The 24796-nt window shown below is 58.2% G+C and overlaps 1 protein-coding gene across 1 annotated transcript; it reads left to right on the top strand.

Moving 5' to 3' along the window:
* The first annotated feature begins 1569 nt into the window (after window positions 1-1569).
* Window positions 1570-24683, top strand: LAMB3 (laminin subunit beta 3). The gene is made up of 24 exons (XM_063177741.1): window positions 1570-1622; window positions 2640-2754; window positions 3159-3246; window positions 3944-4101; window positions 11486-11600; window positions 11739-11812; window positions 11913-12092; window positions 12607-12670; window positions 12895-13070; window positions 13443-13566; window positions 14015-14203; window positions 14283-14438; window positions 14896-15095; window positions 15918-16029; window positions 16319-16691; window positions 17239-17399; window positions 18032-18240; window positions 19176-19379; window positions 20191-20335; window positions 21125-21332; window positions 22319-22460; window positions 22563-22739; window positions 23251-23404; window positions 24179-24683. The coding sequence occupies exons 1-24, from the start codon at window positions 1570-1572 to the stop codon at window positions 24313-24315; spliced, it is 3714 nt and encodes a 1237-aa protein (XP_063033811.1). The 3' UTR covers window positions 24316-24683.
* The last annotated feature ends 113 nt before the right edge of the window (window positions 24684-24796 follow it).

Here is a 24796-nt window from a genome sequence, read left to right as displayed (position 1 = left end):
GCTTTTAAAGGAGATCATGGTAATTAGCAAAGCCAGTGATTTAAATCATCTCTGCTGGAGTAAGAAGGTGGTTTGATTTGAATTAAAATTGAAAGATTAGGTGGAGGAAAACCTCTTTTATTACTGATATCATTAATCTTCCAACTGAGAGGGTTACCAGAAAGTCACAACGTGAGACACAACCTCTCACCCCTGACAAACCCTCCCGAGTTTTGCTCTTCCCAAGCAGCTTCAGTGCTTCCAGCTCCACGTCCCGTGGCCCTTGCAGGTGTTTCCCACAAAAAGGGAAGCAGCACCTGACAGGACTCAGGCTGTGATGGGAGATTTCATCCAGCTCTGGGCTGTCAGGGGCTGGGAGTCCAGACTCTGCCCTCTCTGTGCCAAGATCCTGCTCAGCAGAGGGAAATCATCCCTGTGCCTGGTATTTTCCATTGTAAAGCAGCTGCTCGTGTGCTTTCAGGAATTGTGCTTCAGACATTGTTAATCCTTCAATGAAAAATGGAACAGCAGCATCAAGTATTGTTCCATTTCTGTGTGCTTGAACTATAAAACCATCCTGGAGCAGCATCCTTTTCCTTAGCGCAGGTTTTGCATTTCAAGGGATTAAATGTTCTTTGTGCAGTGCTGCGCCGCTGATTTCGGTTCCTTTTGTATTTCTGCCGGCACGGGGAGCGGCGGGGATGCTGATCTGCCCCTGGAGGAGAGGTTTTCGGTGCTGATCTGCCCCTGGAGGAGCGGTTTTTGGTGCTGATCTGCCCCTGGAGGAGAGGTTTTCGGTGCTGATCTGCCCCTGGAGGAGGGGTTTTTGGTGCTGATCTGCCCCTGGAGGAGAGGTTTTCGGTTTTCCTGGGCAGTGTCCCGGGCAGGGGATGTCCTGTGACTCAGAACCGATTTCCTGCAGGAGTTCGTAATGCTGTTTGTTTTCCAGGGAATGTCTGGCCCAGCCCCTGTGGGCACAGCCTGGCACAGGTCAGCACAGGCTGGAGAGGAGCTCGGGCCCTGTGAGCGTCCCCCTGTCTGTCCCACCCTCCCCAGACTGCTCCAGCGCTCGCATTTGTTTGCTGTGGTGCATTTTCACCAGCAGTTTCAATCTCCACCTGTCACACATTTCCTCCCTACCACCCAGGACAGCACTGGAGCTGTTCCAGGTCTGGCAGCCACCAGAACCCGGACCTGCCACCGCCCTGTCACGGGGCTTTTGGGATCCCCCGTCCCTGAGCATCCCCCCATCCACAGCTGATTTTCCCTCTCCCATTTTCACTGGTTCGCAGTTGATACTCTATAAACGAGTCTCTCCCATTTTCACTGGTTCGCAGTTGATACTCGATAAACGATCCTTTCCCTCGGTTCGGATCCTGTTTGAGCTTGCGGACCCTGAGCTGCGGGCGATGTTTAGCCCTGCTGTGGCTCTCTGGGCACCCTGTACACCCCGAGGTGCCGCTGAGGGCTCGGCCGTGCCGAGGATGAGCCGGCAGCTCGGGGCACGTCCCATCCCTCCCTCCTCTCCCTCCCGACATTCCAGGGCTTGCTCTGCCTCCCTGCTGCCCCGGGCGGGGCTGGCGAGCAGGAATGCGGCGTTACCGCATTGCCGAGCACGCCCAGGTGTGCCCAGGTGTGCCCAGGTGTGCCCCGCCTCAGCCCAGCTCGCGCACTCCGTAGCCCGAGGGACGATACTTTTGTTTTTTATTAATTTTTTATTCCAGCTCTGTGTGCAGCCCTGCTGGGAGTTGCTGGCCCTCAGCCTGGCGTGCCTGTGTCCCTCGGGGTGCGGATGGGACCGGGTGACACCGACAGCAGCACAACAGGAGGGGCCTGGAGTCACCTGGAGGGTCCTGCTGAGCCCCCACCGGTGTGGGAGAGGAGCTTTGGGCTGTTTCACTGGAGAACATGGGAAGGGCTCCATTTTGCTGGGGATGGAAAGCAGTTTTAGCTGGAATTCAGCGTGCGGGCAGCGCCGGGGGTGGTGGCTGCGCTCTGAGCTGCCCTCACTCCAAACGGGGCTTTAGACGCTCCTGACTTTGCGGCAGCCGTATAACAATAATAAAGTTGTGTTTCCATTGGCACAACGGCCCTGCCCTGCCCTGGCAGCCGAGTGAGTGCAGCGAGCCAGCCCTGCCTGGAGGGAGCCCATTTGGGTTAAACTGAGCTCATTTGGGTTAAATAGAGCTCATTTGGGTTAAACTGAGCCCATTTGGGTTAAATAGAGCCCGTTTGGGTTAAATAGAGCTCATTTGGGTTAAACTGAGCCCATTTGGGTTAAACTGAGCTCATTTGGGTTAAATAGAGCTCATTTGGGTTAAACTGAGCCCATTTGGGTTAAACAGCCCCCATTTGGGTTAAACTGAGCCCCCATTCGTGTCCAACAGCCCCCATTCGTGTCCAACAGCCCCTATTTGGGTTAAACAGCCCCCATTTGGGTTACACAGCCCCCATTTGGGTTAAACAGCCCCCATTCGTGTTAAACAGCCCCCATTTGGGTTAAACAGCCCCCATCCGCCTTTCCCCGCCGTGCCCGTGCCAGTGCCCGCCCGGCGCTGCCGGAGCCGCGCTGCGCTCGCAGGGTGTGGATGTCTGGGGCTCACCCTGAATCACTCCTTTGTCATCGCTGCACCCACAGCACCTCTCTGCAGGTGAGGCAGGGCGCGTTTAAAGCCTGCGGGAGCGGCCGGCGCTCGGAGCTCTGCCGGGGACACGGACACAGCAGGGACACGGACACAGGGGACACCACAGGGGACACCACAGGGGACGGGCCAGGTGAGGTTTCTGCTCGCTGTGGGTGTGTGCTGGCAGCATTCCCTTCCTGGGCTGTCCCACGGGGCTCCTTTCCCTGCGGGAGGGTTTTATGGATTTCTGCTTCTCCTGGAATGTGAGCTGGGATTGGGGTTGGGGCACCCAGAGTGTGCCTGGGGGCTGCAGGGCTCTGTGTGTGCTCACTCCATCCCCTCCAGCCCCTTCCCGCCCGGCACCAGCAGGGCCAGGCCAGGGGCTCATTGCACTGCAGGCAAATTCAGTTTCAGCATCTGGTTTTCCTTTCATTATTCTTGATTTTTACCCCCCACGCTATTCTGTGTAGATTAATTAGAAGTACCTCCCTGTGAAGTAACAAAGGGAGGAGGACCCGGAGTGAGCTTTTGAACTGACATTTCTGCTCGTTTCAGATTCACTTCAAACCCTTCCCCAGCTGTGTCTGTGGCCGGATGGAGCCTCGCCGCCAGCTGTGGCCATGGGCAGTGCTCGTCCTGCTGGGTAAGGCTCACCCTGGGCTGCCAGAGAGCCGGGGAACGGCTCAATAAAGAGAAATGCTGGTGTTGGGAGCTGAGTGAAGAGAAACGCTGGTATTGGGAGCTGAGCGAATAGAAATGCTGCTGATGGGAGCTCAGTAAAGAGCAATGCTGCTGATGGGAGCTCAGTAAAGAGCAGTGCTGCTGATGGAGGCTGTGCAGCAGCTGCAGCAGCGCAGCCTGGGCTGCATAGCAGTGCTGGGGGTGGCAGGAGCCTGCTCTCCGTCCTGAGCGGCAGGACCAGGGGACACCAACCTGGGCTGGTTTTGGGGCCAGGGGACACCTCCAGGGCTGCTCAGCTCGATGGGCAAGGCACAGAGCATCCCTGCAGCCCGAAACCTGGGGCCGGGGCAAGGAGGTGCTTTGGAAGTAGCTCTTAGTACAAAGCACTGTTATTAAAAAAAAAATATTTCACCTCAGATTGAAACACCCTTCTTGTTCACACATGCCCTGGGGAGGCTGTCCCAGGCATGGCTGGTTTGGTGCAGCGAGCAGCTCCTGGTTCTGTGGGGCTGCTCGGTGTCTGTGCCCCCTGTCTGTCTGTCCGTGGGGCTGGTCGCTGTCTGTGCCCGTGTCTGTCTGTGGGGCTGGTTGCCATCTGTGCCCCTGTCTGTCTGTCTGTGCCCCCTGGCACCCCCTGAGCCCCGTTCCCGCTGTTGCAGGTGCCCTGCAGCCCCTGGCAGCACAGCGATCCTGCTCCCAGGGCGGTGCCTGCTACCCGGCCCCCGGGGACCTGCTGCTGGGCCGGGCCCCTCACCTGAGAGCCTCCTCCACCTGCGGCCTCAGCAAGCCCGAGACGTACTGCACCCCCCACGGACAGGTACGGCCCCTTCCCCTCACCCAGAGCTCCCCTGGGGCGGGAGAGCCTTCCTCCCCTCATCCTCCTCACCTCCAGGGGCATGGGAGAGCCTTCCTCCCCTCATCCTCCCTGCTTCCATCCTCCTCATCCTCCCCACCCCGTAGGGATGCTCCAGCCTGGAGGGATGAGCTCTAAGGTCCTTTCCAACCCAAATCTTTCTGTGATGCTGGGATTTGTCCCTGGAGCCCTTCCCTGCCATCCCCCTGGCTGAGCTGGCACCAAGGTTCTGGCACGGAGCACTGGGGACAAAACATCCCCAACCCTCCTGTCCCTGGGCGTTTCAGTTATGAACTGAACTCATATCTGCTTGTCATAAATGGGAGCGTTCCAGCTTGGAAAAGCTGCTGAAGTCGTTTCCAGTCCCTGGTTGTGTGGGGGCAGGAGATCCTGCTGGGGGATGATGCTGCATCCAGCTGCGGATTCCCACCCTGCTGCTGAGCCAGAGGGAGAATTTGGGGATAAATCTGCCCGAGCACAGGTCTGGGAGCTGCAGAGTGATGCGTCCCCGATGTGAGCACTTCCTGCAGCCTTCTGTGGCTGCTGTTAACCCTGAAAATGCCTTGGGAGGAGCCCCGAGGGTTCAGTGCAGGACAGGCAGTTTTGGAAGGGATGCTCCAGAGGAAAGGAGTGGCAGCTCCCCGGTGGGGCAGAGCTTTCTGCACTGGAGCCCAGCTCCTGTGAGTCAGCCTTGTGGTTTCCATCCTCTGCAAACTGCAGGCCAAGCTGTGGCTGTGGATTTGTGGTGGAGCCAGGGCTGTCCTGGCTGGGCTGCACACATTTCCACTCGTCCCTGGGCTCAGGAAGGGGCAGCTCCTGTCCCAGAGGGGTGTGAGCATCCAATCCTCCTGCATGCTGGGCTGGCTGCAGCATCTCCCCTCCCTCAGGTCCTTTTCCTGCTGACAGTCTCAGTCAGGCATTTCCTCCACTCCCTTTTTCTGGAGCTCTGCTGCTGCTCCCAGGGATCAGCGTTTGTGCTCACAAATAAACCCCAATTGCTTCCTGTGCCTTAATTAGCTCTTCCTTCCAAATTTCTGCTTGTAGATGAGGCTGCAGGAGCAGGGCTGTACTCGTCTCTTCCAGGCTACAAATCCCAAAACTCTTTGGTTTTCGTGTCCCTCGTCCCTTGCCTTACAAGCAGCAGGGTTAAAGGGGATGTGAGCTGTTAACATTGTGCTGAGCTGGGTTCTGCAGCTCTGGGAATGGGCTCTTCTCTTCCTGACATTTTGTTCCTTTATTGAAATGAGAGAGTCAGAGTTACTGAGAGCAAATCCCCTGATTTCTGTTCTGCAGCTGTAATTGCTGATGGAGGTATTTGATTATACCAGCTCTCAACTTGGGAGAAATCCCCACGGGTTCAGCATTTCCTAATCCTTCCCTCCCTTTCTCTACTTCCCTAATTTAAGCAAAAGTGAGCTCGATTTCCCTATTCCCACCCTATAAATTAAACGGGCTTGCTTTTTATAGACTCTAGGGCTCTTTTTGGTGACAAGCCCTGCTGCGGCTCAGTTGCCAAACGGGCACAGATCCGGGGGTGGTTTTGCAAGCTCAGCAGAGGGCAGGGGACCAGGGGTAGCTCCTGCCGGCCCCAGGGCCCAATTTTGCAACTCTGGTGGTCACTGATCAGCCGCAGCCTCTGCTCCATTGTCTGCCCGGCCCCGATCCCTGTAACCTTTATTCTTTGCTCTCCCGATTGCTCCATCCCTGGCCGGGGCTCGGCATTGCCCATTATAGCCCGGGCAGGGCAATGGCCCGGCTGGGAGCACTCGGGCTGGGGCTGCTGATGGAGCCTGCAGGGCAGGGAAACGGGAATGGACCGGGAAATGCAGCGAGGATGGGCTCGGGGATGCTCGGTGGGACGGGCTGGCGTGGACTGGGGGTGGGTCAGCCTCAGTTAGCACTTCATTTAACTATCGAACAGAATATATGTAAATGTATCTGGTATATATATATCAGAATATATGAAAAATATCCGAATATATGTAAATATATCTGAAATAAATCTCAGAATATATGAAAAATATCCGAATATATGTAAATATATCTGAAATAAATCTCAGAATATATGAAAAATATCCGAATATATGTAAATGTATCTGATATAAATCTCAGAATATATGAAAAAGATCAGAATATACGTAAATGTATCTGATATATATATATATATCAGAATATATGAAAAAGATCAGAATATATGTAAATGTATCTGATATATATATACCAGAATATATGAAAAATATCAGAATATATGTTAATGTATCTGATATATATATATATATATATATCAGAATATATGTATATGTTCTGCCTGTCTCACCTGAGCTTTGCGGGTGCCTGGATGAGGAGGGTGGGCAGCCCCTTTACCAGCTCTGGTGCCATGGAGCTGGTAAAGGGGGATGAGAGGAGAGTTCCAGAGGGAGATGTGAGCCCACCCCTGGCACAGCCCAGGCTCCCTGTGCTGATGGACGGGGGCAGCTGCCTGGCAGGGCTGCTCTGGAGCCTCAGCACCGGCTCCTCTTTGGCTTCTTCCAAAAATACCGGCCAATATCTGCTGGGAGGGACGTGCCAGACAGCTCTGGGGCTGTGCTGGGGCCGGGCCACCTGCCCAAATCCCTCAGGGAGCTGGGAGCCCACCCCGGGCTGGGGCAGGGAGAGCTGTGCCTCCCACTCAGCCTCCCTCACACCCAGCCAGCTCTGCACAGAGCCAGGGAATGGATCTGTGCACTCCAGCCAGGCTGGATGGACCACAGCGTGGCTCTGGTTTGGGTTTTCCTCTGTGCTGTCAGGGGTTTGCCCAGGCTGCTGCTCAGGGCTGATCTCACCAGGCATTCAGGCACTCCAGGGCTGTGCCCCCACCTGCCCAGCACAGCCCATTTCCCGTGGATGCTCCCTCCTCCCTCTCTGCAGCTCATTTTCCTGGCCTGGGGGCTGCAGATTGGCACATGCTGGGAGACGCCTCCTCCCTGCCTGGCACCGGCTGGGCTGTGGGATAAGCTGCTGCAGGCTGGGCTTTGCAGCCTGTCAGATCAGCCTGGCGCGTTTCAGATGAGGTTTTGCTGATGTGAGAACAGATGGGGTGAGGAAAGCGGCACCCATGAGCTTGCTTTTGAGTGAGGGAGAGGAACTGCATTTCCTAAACATCATCCCTGGGAGGTTTGTCCAACTCCTGCCTTCACCCACCTCAGCTTTTGAGGGAGAGGAACTGCATTTCCTTAAAGCTCATCCCTGGGAGGTTTGTCCAACTCCTGCCTTTGCCCACCTCAGCTTTTGAGTGAGGGAGAGGAACTGCATTTCCTTAAAGCTCATCCCTGGGAGGTTTGTCCAACTCCTGCCTTCACCCCACCTCTGCTGCCCCCCTGAAGCTGGGATAAATCCAAGCTGGGGGCAGAGACCTCTCTGTGTTTGAGCAAAACTCAGAGCTCATTTCCAGCATCATTTCCAAAGTGACACTGATGTCATGGCACAGAGAACCTCAGGCCCAGGCTGGGATTTTGGGGTGTCCTGTGTGGGGCTGGGAACTGCACTGTGATCCCTTTGAACTCCCTGGTTCTGTGCTGGATCTGTCCTCCCAGACTGAATCCCAGTCCAGTTTAGGGAATGCCAGTTGCTCACTGGGCAGTTTAACCATGATGGCAGAGCCTTGGCAGCTTTTGCTGCCTTTGCCATGGCCAAGGGATGGATTTGTGCCCTGCTCCAGGAGCCTGGCACAGCCATTGCTGCAGGTACCAGTGCTGGAATAGAGAGGTGTCCTGGGGCTGGAATGGGGAATGACATAACCTGGCTTTGCAGGGGCCTTGGCCCACCCCATTGTTAATAACCCCAAATCTGTGTGTGTGTGTGCAAATCCCCACTGCTTTCCAGAGTGCTCCCAGATAGAATCAGAATGGTGATTGGTGTCCCTGTGGAATATTGGTGTCCCTGTGGAATATTGGTGTGCAAGGGCTGAGTGCCAGGGGCTGCCTGGCACAGTGCTCTGTGCCCTGGGGCACAGCTGGGACCCCCAAAGCTTGGAGGGGTCTCTGCTCCACGCCTGCACAGCTCAGCCTCCCTCCCTGCTGATGAAAAGCGCAGTTTATTTTGCTGCTGTGCCAGGAGGGTTTCATTTCAAGGGCTCTCTGCTCACGTTAAAATGGCAGCAGGAGCTCCTGAAATACCCTTGGGCAGGGGCCATCAGTTGAACCGTGTGAGCTTTGCTGCCCTGCACGAGCAGGGAGCTGCTCAGGAGCTGGGTCACAAGGCCAGGGCAGGAGGAGAGCACACAGAGCTGCCGTGCTCAGCCACTTTCAGGTTGTTCTTTGTGGACTTTTCCCCCTTTCCATTCATTTCTGAGACATGACTCTATTTATTCCGAGCACAGGAGTTTTCCCTCTCACACAACTGTGCTGTGAATTATCTTTCAGAGGTCTGGGATGAATTTCCCTTCACCCCAGAGCCTCCACAACCCGGATTTGGGGTGACTGGAGCAGCCTGGAGGCACAGAGGGCGTGAAGAGATTCCCTTGCAGACCCAGAGCCCCTTTTAGGGCTGCCCTGCCTCTGCTCAGGCAGAGCTGCAGCCCCTGGAGCTCCCCGGCATCCCCCGAGCCCGGCCAGAAATGGAAATGGCAAAGGGCTGAAGCAGGGACGTGCTGCTGGAGCTCTCCTCACTCATTTTTGGTAATTCCCTCTGTCCCAAGGAACTTTGAGCCACATAGTCACAGCTGCTCGGGGCAAATCCTGCTGTTGTGCAATGCGGGGGTTTCACAACTCACTGCGAGGATGTGACATGGATTTGGTTTCCAGTGTTAATTTTAGTCTTAATTAAAAAAACTGAGGGGGGAAAAAATTAAAGGAGATTTTTGCAGCCAGCACAGCCCTGGGCTGCCTGGGAAGGGTTTGTCTCACGCCCTGAAGCTTCATTTTGATTTAGCACTGGGTCTGAGTGGGGCTGCAGCCACGCTGTCCCTGGCTGTGTGAATGAGCTCATAAGTATGCACGAGTCACTCCTAATGAATAATTTAGCCGAGATTAACCTTTCCCCTTGCAGGAAACCTTCCTTTCCCATTTGCTGAGCACAGTCAGGACTGGTGGGAAGTTTAATCACCGCTGGCAATTGTTCACTAGATTATTTCTGTGGATAATTCCTGCAGCTCCCTGACAATTTGCTGCTCGTGGCCATTCTCTGAAATGAGCTCTGCCTAGTCCTGATTAAATTATTTGTGATTCTCACTGGTAGAGCCAGGGAAATGGCATGATTATATATTTTCAGTGCTATGTTTGCGTACTTTGTGATATTGTTATAAATACTGCAGTTTGCCAACTCCTGTGTGGGGTATTTATAGGCAGAGAACATAAAGATTGTGGAAAATACGGAAACAGATGGGTTCCAAGTGAGGATCCCACTGTGCACCCAGCTGGGCGAGGTTCCCAGGCCTGGGACAGAGCAGACCCAGGTCTGGGCTGTGTGAGGAATGAGACCACAGATTGATTTTTGTGAACCACAAATTCATTCTTGAAGGGGAAGCCATTAATGGTGGTGTCACTGTGTCCCAGCGGCTGCCACCCTGCTGTCCCCTCCCCAGCCTATGAAGGGCCCTCTTTAGGGTTTGGGCAGGATTTGGCTCCTCTCTTTAAGCACCCTGAGGAAGGTTTCAGCACAGGGCGCCTGTGCAGTGCTGTTTGTCCCTTGTCACCCCCTGGCCCTGCCCAGACCCTGAAAGCTGATTCCCCTCTGGGCTCCCAGCACTCCCATGCCTCCAGAGTCACCCAGAGCCACTGCAGCCCCTGCCAGCCCTGCAGAGGGTGTCTCATTGCCCTCCCTGTGCCAGCTGTGCCCCTGCCAGGCCCAGACCCCCTCTGCAGCCAGGGTGGCATTTCTGAGCCTTCAGGGCTGGCTCTGCCACCCCTGGCATGCTCTGCTCCATCCTCCCTAATCCCTGTGGGATGTGACAGTGACAGACGTGTCCCACTGCTCCATTTGGGAGCCTCCTCTGCTGCCACTGACACCTCAGACTGCCAGGGGCTTTGGGCTGGAGGAGATGATGCAGCTCCAGTGCCGTGGCATGGACACCTCCAGTGGCCCAGGCTGCTCCAAGCCCATCCAGCCTGGCCTTGGGCACTGCCAGGGCTGGGGCCGCCTCAGTTTCTCTGGATAACCTGTTCCACCAGGCTGGAGGCGCTGAGCCCTTCATTCCACGGTCTGAGCAGCATCTTTCCCCTCCCAGTGGTCTCTGCAGTCCCTGGCTCCTCTCCAAGAGCTTCAGCTGGGACTTCCCTGTCCCCAGGGGTGCTGCTGTGGGCTCTGGCACCATCTCCCAAATTCCCCATCCCTCTAATTCACCATCTCCCTAATTCTTCATCTCCTAATTTCTGATTTCCCATCTCCCAATTCCCCATCTCCCCAGTTCCTGATCTCCTAATTCCCCATTTCCTAAAATTCCCCAATTCCCCACCTCCCTGTTCCCGATCTCCTAATTCCCGATCTTCTAATTCCCTAATTCCCCTTTTCCTAAAATTCCCCATCTGCCCCATTCCCCATCTCCTGAATTCCTGATCTCCTAATTCCCAATTCCCCATCTCCCAGTCCCCATCGCCCTGGCCCTGCCCTTCCCACCTGGGCCCCCCCTGGCTGTCTCCATCCCTGGTGGTTTCCTGGTGGTCCTCGCCCACCCCATCCTTGGCTGCTCTCCATCCCTTCCCTGTCCTGTCCCTTGCTCAATCTCTGCCGCTCCTGATCCAGCCCCTTGGTGGCCGCTGGTGCCTGCAGGGAGCGTTGCCTGGTTAGTGACAATTTGGGTATTGTTTGCTCCCGGGGGACGCCTTTCTCCCGCTGCCATGCTGGATCTCTGTTTACTCCCCGGGTCACTTGCTCAAGTGAAGGGCTGAACTTTGAGCCACTCGACTTCCACCCGCTGGCTTGTGACCCACTGCGAGCTCCCGCTCTGCTCCCGGGGGACAGCCCTGGGGGCTGAGCACAGCCTGAGCCCGGGATAGCAGAGACAGCCCTGGGCCGGGTGGAAAGGGCAAAGCAGCGCTGAAAGGCTGCAAAGGGCTTTCTAGCCAGTGTCGGTATTGCGGAAACCAGGGGGGTTGCTTAAAAAAACCACAGTTCTGATGGTTTGCCAAAAATCTGTGTTAGTCAAAGGCGTTTTGGGTTTAGTTTTTAGTCCATAAAGCCTTGAGCTGTGGCTTTCAAAAAGGTGTGCAGGCTGAGTGGCCTGAGTGTCATCAGTCTCACTGATCACGGTCCTTCAGCTCTCAGTGACCTGTGCTGATGCTCCTGGGTCCTCAATGCACCCAGCCTGCCTCTCCTCCTCAGCCCCGAAGCCTCTGCAGGGGCTGCAGGGGTGGTCACTGTCCTTTCTTTGCAGTGGAGCATGAAGTGCTGCAGGTGTGACTCGAGGCTGCCCCACAGCCACAGCGGGCACCGCGTGCAGAACGTGCTGTCCTCGGCCGGCCGCGCGCGCTGGTGGCAGTCCCAGAACGGTGAGGGCACGCACGGCTGCCAACAGCCCGCCCGAGGGGAGGGGGGCACGGTGCTGAGCTCTGGGGACGGGGAGCAAAGGAGGAAATGGCCGGTGCTGTCCCCATGTCCCCCTGTGACGGTGCCCTCTGTGCCCGCAGGTGTGGAGCGCGTGTCCCTGCAGCTGGACCTGGAGCAGATGTTCCAGCTGCACAGCGTGGTGCTGCACTTCAGGGTGGGTGTGTGGGGCAGCTCCTGTGCTCGTGAGCTGTCGCTGCACGGTGCCAGCCTGGTGCCAGCCTGGTGCCAGCCCGTGTGCCTGTCGCTGCCCGCAGGCGCCGCCCGCAGCGATGCTGATCGAGCGCTCCCTGGACGGTGGCAGGACGTGGCAGGTGCTGCAGTACCTGGCATCTGACTGTGCCACTGCCTTCCCCCACGTGCGCCCTGGCTCCCCCGAGGGCTGGCACGACCCCCGGTGCCAGGAGCTGCGGGGGCACCCCGGGCACGGGGGCACGGTGGGTACCGGAGACTTGGGGTAGTGCTGGGGTTGGGGTGGGCAGGGCTGCAGGGACAGGGGGTGGCCTGGGAGCCTGGCACACCTGCTGAGGGGCATGGAAGGCTGGTACACCTGGTGAGGGGTGGGAGCGGTGGAAGGCTGGTACACCTGGTGAGGGATGGGGTAGATGGAAACCTGGCACACCTGGTGAGGGATGGGGGAGATGGAAGGCTGGTACACCTGGTGAGGGATGGAAACCTGGCACACCTGGTGATGGGTGTGGCATGGAAGGCTGGCACACCTGGTGAGGGGTGGGGCCCGTGGCACCCAGCAGTGCTGAGGGCAGCCCTTGGGGAGATCCCTGCTCCTCTGCAGGACCACCTTTGCTGCTCTGTGCCAGCCAGGTGTTGTGTCCCCTGCAGCTCTAACTGTGTTTAGTGAATTTGAGCAGAGGCAAGTCCAGCACACACAGTGCCCAGAGCAGAGAGCAGCTCGAGTTTCCTGCTTTTTAACCTGTTTTCTCTCCCTCGAAGGTGAAATTCAGTGTCCAAGACCTGGGGTCTACAATCAGCTCCTCCTACAGCCAGGTCATCGGGAGTAAGTGGTGGGCTCCTGCAGGGCTGGGAAGGGAGAGGGCAATGAGGCTCCTCGTGGTTCTCCCTGCAGTGCTGGGAAGTGCTGAGCTGGGGTAACCCCTGGGGAACCCTGAGCTGCTCCTCTGGGCTGTCCCAGAGCAGCATTTGGTCTTTGCTGATGGCTCAGCTGCTGCTCCTTGTGCCACGTCCTCCTTCCCTTGCTCACCCGTCCCCTGTCCCCACCAGGGCTGGGGCCCTTCACCAACCTGCGCATCAACTTCACCGAGCTGCCCCACGTGCCCCGCCAGGGCTACCACTCGCCCAGCACCTTCTACGCTGTGACGGAGCTGCAGGTGCTGGGGAGCTGCTTCTGCCACGGCCACGCCGAGCACTGCAGCCCTGCGGGGGAGCAGCAGGGCACGGTGAGCTGGCCATGGGCTGCCGTGGGCATGGGCATCGCTGGGATGGCTCTGGCAGGGACCTGGGCACCGCTGGGATGGCTCTGCCATGGGCTGCCATGGGCATGGGCATCACTGGGATGGCTCTGGCAGGGACCTGGGCACCCTAGGATAGCTCTGTCATGGGCTGCCAGGGGCATGGGCACCCTAGGATAGCTCTGTCATGGACTGCCAGGGGCATGGGCACCACTGGGATGGCTGCACTGCCAGCCTGGGGTGCTCCTTGGCCACAGTGACCAGGAATGGGCTGTGGGAGGCTCATTGCTGGGCACAAATGGTGAGGCTCCGCGCTGAGCCGCTGCCCCAGGGTGGGTGTGTGACCCCTTGTCTGTGCAGCAGGTGCCCGGGCACTGCGTGTGCCAGCACAACACGGCGGGGCCGCACTGCGAGCGCTGCGCTGCCCTGTTCAACGCCCGGCCCTGGGCACCTGCCGAGGACAGCGACCCCCATGCCTGCCAGAGTACGGCCCCCGCCCCAAATCCCACCTGGCCCAAATCCCCCTGCCCCAAACCCCACCTGGCTGAAATCCCCTTGCCCTAAATCCCACGTGGCCCAAATGCCCCCGCCCCAAAGCCCACCTGACTGCAGCTCCCAGCCCCAAATCCCACCTGGCCCGAATCCCACCTGGGCCAATTCCCCCCACCCCAAATCCCACCTGGCTCAAATCCCCCAGCCCCAAATCTCCCCCAGCCGCAGCCCCCAGCCCTTCCTGGGGCTCTGCGGGACTGTGCTCACACGGTGTCACGGCACCTTTGCCTCTCACGGCTGCAGCAGCGCCCTGGTGCCACCACAGGGCTGTCACGGGTGTCACACGGGAGCCTTGGGCACCCTCTAGTGCCGCCGCCGCTGCAGCCGGGGGGATTTGCACGGTGCTGGCCCCATCAGAGCCGTTTGCTGGGGTTTTTCAGGATGTGACTGCAATGGCCACTCGTCCTCGTGCCACTTTGACCCCGAGCTGTACCGGGCCAGCGGCGGGGCCAGCGGGGGCGTGTGTGACAGCTGCCAGCACAACACCGAGGGCATCAACTGCGAGCGCTGCCAGAGCGGCTTCTTCCGCAACCCGCGGCGGGAGCTGAGCCACCCCGAGGCCTGTCTGCGTGAGTGCCCCCCAAATACCCCCCAACACCTGCCCCTAGAGCTGCCCCCTCAGCTGGGCCCTTTCCTGCCCCTTTGCAGCCTGTGAGTGTGACCCCGAGGGCACCGTGCCCGGCTCTGTGTGTGACCCGGGCACAGGGCGCTGTGTCTGCAAGGACAACGTGCAGGGCGACCGCTGCCACCTCTGCAAGCCAGGCTTTGCCCAACTGGCTGGTGCCAACCCTGCTGGGTGCCGCAGTGAGTACCCCTGGGACACCCCCTGCCCCTGGGGTGCCCCTTACAAAAGGGAGCTGTGTCCTGCCCAGCTGTGGTTTGGGATTCTCGAGCCAAGGGCCCATTTTGTAAAGGTTTATTAAAGCTGTGGGGGTGGTTTCAGGTGTCAGTTTAACAAAAAGCACAGGGCAGGTGGGGTTTGGGGGTGCAGCTGTGTCCTGAGTGCTCCTGGGGTGGTTTCAGGCGTCAGTTTAACAAAAAGCACAGGGCAGGTGGGGTTTGGGGGGTGCAGCTGTGTCCTGAGTGCTCCCAGGGTTCAGGGGGTGATGCAGGTGCAGCTCTCCTGTCTGGGGGATGCTGTCAGAGCCTGGTGTAGATCAGATCTCCTGAGCTCAGGCGGGCAGGGAGGGAGGCGAGCCCCCCTCGGGTGTCTGGGGGCTCCCCCCAAGGCTGCTCCTCACCCATGCCCTCCCTGTTTCAGGGTGCACCTGCAACGCCCTGGGCACACGGCAGGACACCGCGCCCTGCGATGGTGACACCGGCAGCTGCTCCTGCCTGCCCAACGTGGTGGGCACTGACTGCGGGCAGTGCGCGGCCGGGCACTGGGGCCTGGGCAGTGGGCAGGGCTGCCAGCCCTGTGCCTGCCACCCCCGCGGCTCCCGCAGCCCCCAGTGCAACCAGGTACCCCCAGCCCGCTGCAGCCTCCTCCTGGGGGCTCCCCTTCCCCTTCCCCTTCCCCTTCCCCTTCCCCTTCCCCTTCCCCTTCCTGCTGGGAGGGGCTCTCAGGGTTGAGCTGCCCAGACCAGGGTGGCACTGCCACGACTCTGTGTCCCCTCACTGTCACCTGTCAGAACACCAAACTCACCTGCTGGGTGGCTCCTTTGTCCTGCCCCATCCATAGGAACCTTCACAAAAAGTGCCGTGTGTTCCCCAGTGCATCCCACTCCTATTTTGCTTCTCCTGATTCTTAGAAAACACCACGACAGACTATTCAGGAAAATGAAAGGAAGTGGTAATTATTGAGGCAAGATTAAGTCACTTAACAAGCCTGATATTTATCAAGGAAGTCCTAATAAGACATCTTCATCCAGGCGAGGGAAGTTAATTACGCTCATTTGTCAATGAAAAGCATGTGTGCCACTTCAGGCTTAAGAGGCAACTGGGAAAATTAAAGTTAAATGCAAAAAACCCCAAACCATGACAAATTCTAAGAGCCTAAGATAGGTTCCAAATGAGCTCAGCGTGGGGAGGAGACCCGAGATGGCAAAGCAGCTGCTCGTGGGCGATTGCTTTGTTTTTGAAACAAGGCTGAGCCCCCTCCTGGTGGTGCTGGGGCTGTTTGGATCCTGTTTGCATCCTGTGCCAGAGCTGCAGCCTGGCAGGGGCACCTCGGGCACGGCCTGGGCACACACTGAGAGGGGAAATGGTCCATGGGTGGTTTTGGTGGTCAGAAGCAGCTGGGGCAGAGCTGTGCCAGGCGTCCCTGACGTGCTGCCCTCTCAGTTCACAGGGCAGTGCCCGTGCAGGGACGGCTTCACAGGACAGACGTGCTCGGCCGTGGGGCAGCGGCAGTGCCCAGCCCGGCACTACAGGGATGCTCGGGGAGGGTGCACAGGTACTGCTTGGCCTTGGTACTCCCTGGTGGGAGCGCAGATTTACCCACCAGTGCCCTCCCTTGGGCAGCCTTGGGCGAGTCCTGGGCCCCCTGGGCTGGCCCTGTAGGGTCAGGGGCTGTGCCAGCTCCAGGGCTGGGGGATCTGCCCATTCCTCTGCCTGCGCCAGCAGGAGAGGATGGACATCAGCTTGGGGTGGGACTCATTAACCCTAATTAAGGGGCTGATTTTACACAGCTATATGAAGTTATTCACGACCACCTTGTCTCTCCCTCCCCTCCCCTGCCCCAGAGTGTGACTGTGATTTCCAGGGCACGGAGGAGCGGGGCTGTGATCAGGCCACGGGCCGGTGCCTGTGCCGCGCCGGGGTCACCGGGCAGCGCTGCGACCGCTGCCAGCGCGGGCACTGCAGCTCCCAGCCCGGCTGCCAGCCCTGCCACCCCTGCTTCCACACCCTGGACGGGGACATCCAGCTCCTGCAGCGGCGCCAGGCCGGCCTGGCCAACGCCACGGCGCGGCTGCCCGCGGGCACGGGGGGCTCCCAGCTGGACCCCCGCCTCGCGCGGGCACAGGACAACCTGCAGCAGGCGCTGGGCATCCTGGGGCACCCCCCTGGCATGCAGCAGGGCCTGGCCCAGGCAGGCAGTGTGCTGACTGTCATCAGGTGAGGGATGGGAACTGCCTGTGGGGTGCAGCCCTGATCCACGGGGAAATGCTGGGGTTTCTCTGGGGGATGCTTGCACGGTTCTGCTTCATTTCTGTCCCTGCCGTGCCTGGCTTTGCTCACCAGGGAAGCAGCAGAGCAGCACTCCCACGTGTGCCTGTCCTGCTTTCACATCTGCCTGTCCCATGCACAATGTCCCCGATGCAGGAGGAGTGTGGGGAGCCTGCATGGTGGCACTCTCAGGGCTGCGTGGTGGCACTCAGGGCTGTGCGGTGGCACTCAGAACGGTGTGGTGGCACTCAGGGCTGCGCGGTGGCACTCCCAGGGCACATCCATCACTCCTGGTCCCTGCATGAGCATGGCCCTGCTGTGGAGGGGCTGCAGCCCAGCTCCTCTCTGCAAACCTGGCGTGTCCTCGGCTGTCTCTGGGCTCAGGAGTGACCCTTTGCCAGGTGCTGGCAGTGCCCCAGCACAGGTGGCCCCCTCAGCCCTGTTCTCTGTCTGTTTTGCTCTCTCTAATTCTCATTTTGTTCCTGTTCTCTGCCAGGGAGCAGCTCCGAGGCATAAATCCCGACCTTCATTTCCTGGATGACACTGCCTCTCTGTCGAGGGAGCTGGAAGCCCTCAACAGCAGCTTGTTTGTCACCAGCTCCCAGTACCAGAGCAAGAAGACCCAGTTTGAAAGCAGCCTCAGCACGGACCTGTCAGGTACGGCTCTGCAGCGGCAACATCTCTTCATTTGCACTCATTAATTTACCTCAGTGTCACTGCCTGGGGTTTCTGCCTGGCTGGTGGATGAGAGGGGGGTTTTACCCTGCTGTCAGTCTCAGAACAGCAAACACATCTATCTCCTCCCCAGGTGCTGCCCATGCAGCCTGGCCCATGGCTGGGGAAGGGAGCCAGGACTGCTCACTCTGCACCTCTCTGTCTGCCCAGAGCTCTGTGTCCTGGCCACCCTCCTTCCAGCCTGTGCTGGAGGGCAGTGATGGGGCTGGGCTGCTCAGGAGCTGGGCAAAGGCTCTGAAATGTGTCCTGCCCTGCCAAAGGCCAGCATCAGCAGGTGTGCCTGGGCTGGCTGCAGTTTAGTTTCAGCCCTGAGCTCAGTTTAGTTTCAGCCCTGAGCTCAGTTTACACTCCAGCCCTGAGTCCAGTCCTTCAGGAGCTCTCTGAGGGAATGGCTGGAAGGTGTTTATAACCAAAAGGAGTTTGGTGATGTCTCAGTGACTAACCCTGCACCCTCTCCTGTGCAGGAATGCGGTGCAGGGCAGGGGCCGTGCCTCCCCGAGGGGCTGTGCTGCATTTGTGACTCATCTGTGCCTTTTATCCCCTCGGTTCCCCAGGAGCCCTGCAGACCATCCGCTCTGCCCACCGCAGCTCCAGCAGCGCGGCCAGCCTGGCCGGGGGAGCCCCGGGGCTGCTGGCCCAGGCCAGGCAGAGCCGCCTCAGTGCCCAGGGGCTGCAGGGGGACCTGGCCGGGGACACGGCCCGGCTGCTGGCCCTGAAGGGAGAGCTGGCCTCGGGGCCCGACCTCACCCCTGTCATCAACCAGGTGAGGATGGAAAGCGGGTTTGTGACTTGTCCAGGGTGTGGCTGGTTCTCAAGGGGCCCTGCAGAGCTCAGGACCCCATCCTGCAGCCCTGCTCCTCTCCTCAGGCACGGCAGGACACAAAGCACTGTCCAGACAGACTCAGCTGGAGAGCTGGCTGAGCATCCCCTGCTTAGGGATCACAGATGCCGCAGCTCTGCCCTCCACCCCCTCCCAGCCTGCCCTCTTCGCTGCAGGGACTCTCTCACGTCACTTCTGTATCTCTGAGACCCCCTTAATTTCTGGCTGAGGTTTCTCTTATTTCTCCCTCGCCGCTCTGTTATTGCCATGGAGACCCATTTCGGTGTTGGTTGCTGTGGAGACCACCAGCCTCCCTCCCCTCTCTGCTGCTGGGGGCACCGGCACGTTCTGAGCCACCAGCCTGGCCTGGCTGGGCACGTGGAGGTGCCCTGCTGCACCGAGAGCCTGGGGCAGCTCTGACGGATGCCAGAGATAGAGCTGCTGCTCCCAGGGGCTGCTCTCAGGTGCAGCTCTCCCCCAAAGCAAGCTGGGCACAGGGGTGGTTCTGCATGGAGGCTTGCTCCACACAGATGTGCTGTTACTCATTGGGAGCCACTGGGGCTTGGCTCCTGTTTCTGCTGCAGCTCAGGCTGGTGATGCCATGCTGGCCACGTGCCGCTGGCTCAGGTGGGGGCATCCAGCTCTGCCTGCCCTTCTCTGACTGGCACGTCTCCAGTGTTTTGCGCTGTGCCACCTATGTCAGTGCCAGCCTGTTGGGCTCCCTCCCGTGCCCACACAGCTCCTGCAGCACGGGCTCAGCAGTCCCAGCTCCCCTGGCAGGGTGTGCCATCCCTGTGGGGCTGCGTTTGCCTCCCCGTGGGCACCGAGGCGCATCCAGCTGCGCACTGCCCAACCCCAGCTCTTCTCTCCCTGCCCAGGTGTGCGGAGGGGCCCGAGCGGAGCCCTGCACCCCTGCCCGCTGCCAGGGGCTGCTGTGCCCTCGGGACAACAGCTCTGCCTGTGGGGCTGGCCAGCCCTGCCACGGCCTCTTCCCGCTGGCCAGCGGCGCCCTGGCTGCGGCCGGCCGGGCGGCCAAGGAGTTCAGCAGCCTGAGCGGCCGGCTGCGGGACGCGGCACAGCTGGTGAGTGTGGGCACTGCCCGTGCACAGGTGGTGAGTGTGGGCACTGCCCATGCATGGCTATGAGTGTGGGCACTGCCCGTCCATAGCTGGTGAGTGTGGGCACTGCCCGTCCACAGGTGGTGAGTGTGGGCACTGCCCATGCATAGCTATGAGTGTGGGCACTGCCCGTCCATAGCTGGTGAGTGTGGGCACTGCCCGTCCACAGGTGGTGAGTGTGGGCACTGCCCATGCATAGCTATGAGTGTGGGCACTGCCCATCCATGCTTGGAGCTCTGCTTACCACAGCAGAGAGTGAGGAATACCCACCTCAGGGCTTAACCCCTTGGGCAGTTTCAGAAGCCCAGGGATTTTGGAGTGGATTTCTGTGTGTTTCCTGCCTCCCCAGCTGAAGGCACTGGGCACAGCACAAGGACACCTCTCTCCCTCCTGGGTTGGGATCAGTGTGGCAGGAGGGCTGGGAATATGGAAAACTCTCAGATTCTGCACGTTTGATGGAACCGGAAAGAGTTCATGGGTTAGGGCTCTTGCAGCTTCTTTCTGTGCCTTGCAAAGAGAAAGTGAGGTTCCAAAGTGATTCAAAATGCATTTCAAAGGTGTTTGTAAAAGCTGAATGGTGCTGTCCCTCTTTGAGAGCTTCCTTTGCAGACCCAACCCTCAGTCATAAACCTTTACAGCCCTTTGAAGCTCTGGCACAGTGAGAGCAGGGTATTGCTGCATCTTTATGGCATTATAGCATCCTGCCCGACCCAGGCCAGGGCTGTGAGCTCTGGAGGGAGCAGCGGCCCCAGCAGTGACTGATTTCTGTGTGCAGATCCAGAGGACAGAGCTGTCGGCCAGTGAGATCCAGAGCAGCACGCGGCGCCTGGCGGAGCAGCTGGGGCTCAGCAGGGCACAGCTCCAGGGGGACGTGAGGCGGGCACGGCAGCTCCTGCAGCGCCTGCGCGCCTTCCTGGCAGGTACCAGGGCTGGGCTGGGCAGGGCTGCAGCCTGCCTCCTGCATGGCACAGCTGCTGTTTCGAGTGGTCAGAGAATCACTGGTCTTGGGACAGACCTCCAAGGTCACAATCCCAGTTGTGCCCAATCCCCACCTTGTCACCAGCCCAGAGCATCTAGGTGTCCCTTGGATGCTCCAGGAATGAGGGTTTGCAGCCAGCAGTGACCTGATGCACTGAGGTTTTCTGGCCACGCTCACTGATGCAGACAGACAGACAGATGACCCTTCTCTGGAACAGGCTGTTAATCAGATGAGGATTCCTTATTGTCCTGTAAACTGATGGGATGACTTATTGTTCACAGACAGATTGTAATAACATAATGAGCCTCCTGAGCATTAGCTGAATAAGAAAATCAGGTCATTTGGTGCTGCCTGGTGTTAATGATGAGTGAAGATATTTCTGAGCTAATCGCGGGGCTAATGTCCCTTGGGCTCTGCCTGCTTCTGATTTATTAACTTGTATTTTGTGAAAAGAAAAAAGGCTTGTCTTGAAACACACCCTCATCTGCTCAGTGAGGGCTGCCTGGCTGCTGTGGGCTCAGCCATGCTGTTAGCATTGCCAAACTCCAGGCATCACTTCAGCTGTTTCCTGAAGGCTTTGCTGGTGTGAATGAGAAGTGCGTGGAACTCTAAGAGGTGGGTCCAGAAGGGATGCTGGAGGCTGCCTGGAATGAGGAGATGTGTGTGAGATGTGCATGGGTGTCTGTCCTCCTCCTCCCTTCCCTGACGCTGTCTGTCTGTCTGTCTGCAGACAAGGACACGGACCCTGCCTCCATCCAGGAGATCAGTGAGTCAGTCCTGTCCCTGCGCCTCCCCACGGATGCTGCCGCAGTCCGGAGGAGGATGAGCGAGATCCAGAAGCTGGCGGCAGAGCTGCAGTGCCCCGAGGACATCCTTGCCCAGACGGCCGAGGACGTGGCCAGGGCCAAGAGGCTGCAGCAGGAGGCAGAGCAGGCCAGGTGGGTGGGGGTTCAAGCCACGGCCAGCCGAGGGTCCCTTGGCTGGGCTGCAGCTGCTGGTTCTCAGCTGGGCTCCAATCTTGCTCTGCCCGAGCTCTCCTGACTTGCACAATCCCAAGTTTTAGGCCAGGATCTTCTGTGTCCATCCAGTGCCTAAAGGAACGAGTCTGCAATCTGCAGACACCTCCGGGGGCCCCAGTGCAGATAAATCTCCCCAGAATAGATCCTGTTATAGATTCCAGGACAAGAAGGGCTTTATGGAAAGCAGGGGAGGCTTTGCTCTTATCTTGAGTGCCTGTGCTGGGGGATGACAGCATTGCCCTGGTATTAGCTGATATTGGTGACCTACATCCTAATTGCACAAGAGAGCATGGCGAGAGTTAATGGGCTATTTGTTTTCTGGGTGAAAGTTGGGACAATTATTCCATGGTCCCTTAAAAAGTAATTACAGGGTGTCCTTGCCAATTTGGAGCATCTGCTTTGTCACAAGTTGACTTGCAGCAATACCCCAGCGAGGTCAGCAGGATAAATCTGTAAACTCCTTGGCAGTGTCTGACACCTGCTTAACCTGCTGGAAGTGATGAGGCAGGGGCACCTGGCTTTCTCCAGGGCTCTGTCACCCAGCCCGAGCAGTCCCACTGTGAGCAGCAAACTGTTCACTGGGGCTGCTTCCATGGTTATTGCTTTGCCTTTGCCACCTTGTCGTGCACCATGAAATAAATGTTTTGGACTAGTTTGGAGGAAGGCATTTATCTCCCCTTTTTAGTTTGTCTCCTCTGCTTGAGGCTGTGAAGTGGAACTGATGTTCCTCTCACAAGGAGACCTGCTGGAGTCCAGATGTGTGGGTTTTGGGGGTGGGACATTGTGACCTTGCCAGCAGCAATCCTCTCCTGTTTCCCAAGATTTTAAACCAAACCTCTGTGCCCTGGACTCCCATTCTTTGCCTTTTCCACCCTCACTCCTGGCTGCTTCCCACCTCTCCGCAGGAACCGGGCGAACGCGGTGGAGGGCAGCGTGGAGGAGGTGCTGGGGAACCTGCAGCGAGCCAACACCGTGCTGCTGGAGGCGCAGAGGGTCCTCAGGGGCTCGGGCCTCTCGCTGCGCTTCATCCAGGAGCGCGTGGAGGAGGTGAGGGACCCTGGCGGCCTCCCTATGCCCCGTGTGTGTCCTTCAGCCAGCAGGGCTGGCGCGGGGAGAGTCTGGCTGTGACTCTGATCCCTGTGCCCGCAGATCGAGGCCGTGCTCGGGCCAGCTGAGAAGAACGTGGTGGCCATGGGGGCCGGGCTGGCCGGGCTGGCCGAGCGGCTGTCACAGCTGCAGCGCAGCACGGAGCAGAACCGCCTGAGGGCCGGGGACACGCGGGACACGGCGGGCATGGCGGCACAGCAGGCCACCAGGGCCCAGCAGGTACCAAACCACAGCAGGGCCCAGCTCAGAGCAGGGCTGGGCATACGCAGGACACAGCAAGGACGGCTGCACAGCAGGCCACCAGGGCACAGCAGGTACCAAACCACAGCAGGTACCAACTCGGCATGTGCCCACTGCCAGCTGTGCCCTCGGTGATGCCATGGCACGTTCCTGTGCAGTCATGGCTGCTGAGCTGTCCCACCACAGCATCGTCCTGCTGCTGAGCCTTTCCAGAGCCATTCCCAATCCTAAGGCCCTTTGCTGGGGCCATTCCCAGCCCTAAGGCCCCTTGCTGGCCCCTCATTTCTGGTCTGTCCTGCCTGAGGCCTCCTGCCTCGTGGAGCTGTCTGTTGGTTGGTCTTTGGGTGCATCACAAACTGGCACACATTTGGTAACAGACAATGCTCTGTTTAACATTTATCATCCATTTAACATGCAAGCAGGATCCAGCACTGGCAATGCCCCGTGCCCAGGCTGCTGGGTGTTACCTGCAGTGTTTGTGCCCTTCCAGGCCCTGGCCCAGGTGAAGGAGCTGTACTCGGAGCTGCAGAGCCGGCTGGGGCAGGGCCCGGCGCTGGGCGAGCGGGGCGCGAGGGTGCAGAGCATCGGCCAGCAGGCACAGGCACTCTTCCAGGAGACCGTGGCCATCATGCTCAGGATGCAAAGTAAGGCTCTCAAAACTCCGTGCCATGATTGTGCCATGGGGAGGGGCTTGGATTGCTGTGGTGTGATGAGGGAGACTGACCGTGTTCACAGGGGTCTGAGGATGAGGGAAGAGACGAGGATCTGACTCCATGTTTCAGAAGGCTGATTTATTATTTTATTATATATATTATATTAAAGCTATACTAAAAGCATAGAAGAAAGGATTTCTTCAGAAGGCTGGCTAAGAATAGAATAAGAAAGAATCATAACAAAAGCTTCTGTCTTGGACAGAGAATCTGAGCCAGCTGATTGTGATTGGCTGTTAATTACAAACAACCACATGAGCCCAATCCCAGATGCACCTGTTGCATTCTACAGCAGCAGATAACCATTGTTTGCATTTTGTTCCTGAGGTCTCTCAGCTTCTCAGGAGGAAAACTCCTAAGGAAAGGATTTTCCATAAAAGATGTCTGTGACAGGAGACAGTGCACTTTGGGCAGTGAGAGGGTGGGATGTGGGCTGGAGCTGCTGCTGCTGTGCCAGGAAATGGAGAGTTTTCAAGGGTGCCACCATGAAGGGAAGCCCTGCCTGCAGTGCCACTGTGCTCCCATGTTCCTCCACACACTCATTTCCATTTTCTGGCATTCAGAACTAAAGAGAATGGTGTCTGGGTGCTGTTTAGAGGGAGTGCAGCATGTTGGTTTTCTTGCCCTGTCCGAGCTGTGCAGCAGCGAGGCGGAGGCTCAGCCCAGCCCCACCACGTAACCCTTCCCTTCCCTGCCCTCTCTCCTCAGCTCTGGAGTCAGAAATTCAGGAAGGCAACAAGGCTCTGGTGTCCAGGGTGTCGCGGCTGTCAGGGCTGGAGGAGAAGGTGGGCAGGATCCGGGACAGCATCAAGAGGAAAGTCGCCTACTACGAGAGGTGCTCCTGAGCAGCCCGGGGCATGGCTGCCTCCCCTGCACACCCCGGCTGCTGCGCTCATCCCACTTTCCAGCTGGAGCTCTCCTGCGCCCAGTTCCCTATTTTTAGCAAGTTAATTTTCCATACCTCTGGAAAATAGCTGCACTGAAGCGAAGGAGCACCCCCATGGAGGGGGCTGGACTGGCCAGAGCTGCCCAGTGGTTGGAGGAAAAAGGGGGAGAGACCTCAGGCTCCCATGGCAAATAAACACATCCCCAGGTTGTTATTTCCAGAGGGTTTTATAAACCAGGAAATTAATTTTTCTTCTTTTAGCCAATTCAAGCTCTGTAAGCTGAATTTCACTGTTCAAATTAAAGCCCTCCTGTGGGGTCTTCTAAAGCTTTTTATCTGTGCTGCAGTTAATTCTTCAAACATGCCACGGCTTCAGTACTTCCCTCTGAGATCTTCCTTCAAATAAGCAGATCAGAGAAGTGGAGAATTTTATCTCCCTC

Source organism: Melospiza melodia, chromosome 28 (genome assembly GCF_035770615.1).
Source record: "Melospiza melodia melodia isolate bMelMel2 chromosome 28, bMelMel2.pri, whole genome shotgun sequence".
NCBI lineage: Eukaryota > Metazoa > Chordata > Aves > Passeriformes > Passerellidae > Melospiza > Melospiza melodia.
Note: the sequence above shows the minus strand (reverse complement) of the source record. Positions and strands in the feature narration are given on the sequence as shown.